The sequence below is a fragment of the Anopheles bellator genome, unplaced genomic scaffold, assembly GCF_943735745.2.
Source record: "Anopheles bellator unplaced genomic scaffold, idAnoBellAS_SP24_06.2 scaffold02347_ctg1, whole genome shotgun sequence".
In the NCBI taxonomy this organism is placed as follows: domain Eukaryota; kingdom Metazoa; phylum Arthropoda; class Insecta; order Diptera; family Culicidae; genus Anopheles; species Anopheles bellator.
Window position 1 is genome coordinate 1 of NW_026686469.1, and position 1,433 is coordinate 1,433.

The following is a 1,433-nucleotide window of genomic DNA, read 5'->3' on the forward strand; positions in this document are numbered from 1 at the left end:
TCCGATGGTTCTGGTTTTTCTTCGGTAACTGCTTCTTCGACGAACTCTGCTTTAGCTCCCGTTATGTCTTCCTGAACCTTGGCAACCTTTTCCTCAACAACTTCGATAACCTGCTTTTGAACAACTTCTGTCGCTGGTTCAGAGGGCTCTGGTTCTTCACTGACTGTTACTGCTTCTACCTTTTCCTCGACAGTATCGATTGCCTTCTTCTCAACAACTTCAGTTGCTAGTTCCGATGGTTCTGGTTTTTCTTCGGTAACTGCTTCTTCGACGAACTCTGCTTTAGCTCCCGTTATGTCTTCCTGAACCTTGGCAACCTTTTCCTCAATAACTTCGATAACCTGCTTTTGAACAACTTCTGTCGCTGGTTCAGAAGGCTCTGGTTCTTCACTGACTGCTACTGCTTCTACCTTTTCCTCGACAGCATCGATTGCCTTCTTCTCAAAAACTTCAGTTGCTAGTTCCGATGGTTCTGGTCTTTCTTCAGTAACTGCTTCTTCGACGAACTCTACTTTAGCTTCCGCTACATCTTCCACAAGCATTTCAACCTTTTGCTCAACAACTTCGATAACCTGCTTTTCAACAACTTCTGTCGCTGGTTCAGAGGGCTCTGGTTCTTCACTGACTGTTACTGCTTCTACCTTTTCCTTGACAGCATCGATTGCCTTCTTCTCAACAACTTCAGTCGCTAGTTCCGATGGTTCTGGTTTTTCTTCGATAACTGCTTCTTCGACGAACTCTGCTTTAGCTCCCGTTATGTCTTCCTGAAACTTGGTAACTATTTCCTCAATAACTTCGATAACCTGCTTTTCAACAACTTCTGTCGCTGGTTCAGAGGGCTCTGGTTCTTCACTGACTGTTACTGCTTCTACCTTTTCCTCGACAGCATCGATTGCCTTCTTCTCAACAACTTCAGTCGCTAGTTCCGATGGTTCTGGTTTTTCTTCGGTAACTGCTTCTTCGAAGAACTCTGCTTTAGCTTCCGTTATGTCTTCCTCAAGCTTGGCAACCTTTTCCTCAACAACTTCGATAACCTGCTTTTCAACAACTTCTGTCGCTGGTTCAGAGGGCTCTGGTTCTTTACTGACTGTTACTGCTTCTACCTTTTCCTCGACAGCATTGACTGCCTTCTTCTCAACAACTTCAGTTGCTAGTTCCGATGGTTCTGGTTTTTCTTCGGTAACTGCTTCTTCGACGAACTCTGCTTTAGCTCCCGTTATGTCTTCCTCAAGCTTGGCAACCATTTCCTCAACAACTTCGATAACCTGCATTTCAACAACTTCTGTCGCTGGTTCAGAGGGCTCTGGTTCTTCACTGACTGTTACTGCTTCTACCTTTTCCTCGACAGCATCGATTGCCTTCTTCTCAACAACTTCAGTTGCTAGTTCCGATGGTTCTGGTTTTTCTTCGGTAACTGCTTCTTCGACGAACTC

General features: G+C 45.0%; 1 protein-coding gene across 1 annotated transcript; it reads right to left on the bottom strand.

Moving 5' to 3' along the window:
* Positions 1 to 45: 45 nt before the first annotated feature.
* Positions 46 to 1,244, bottom strand: LOC131214760 (cell surface glycoprotein 1-like; the record flags this gene model as incomplete). Its single annotated transcript, XM_058209092.1, has 1 exon — positions 46 to 1,244. A coding segment is annotated over exon 1 (1,199 nt), but the record flags the coding sequence as incomplete, so codon positions are not given.
* Between the last annotated feature and the right edge of the window lie 189 nt (positions 1,245 to 1,433).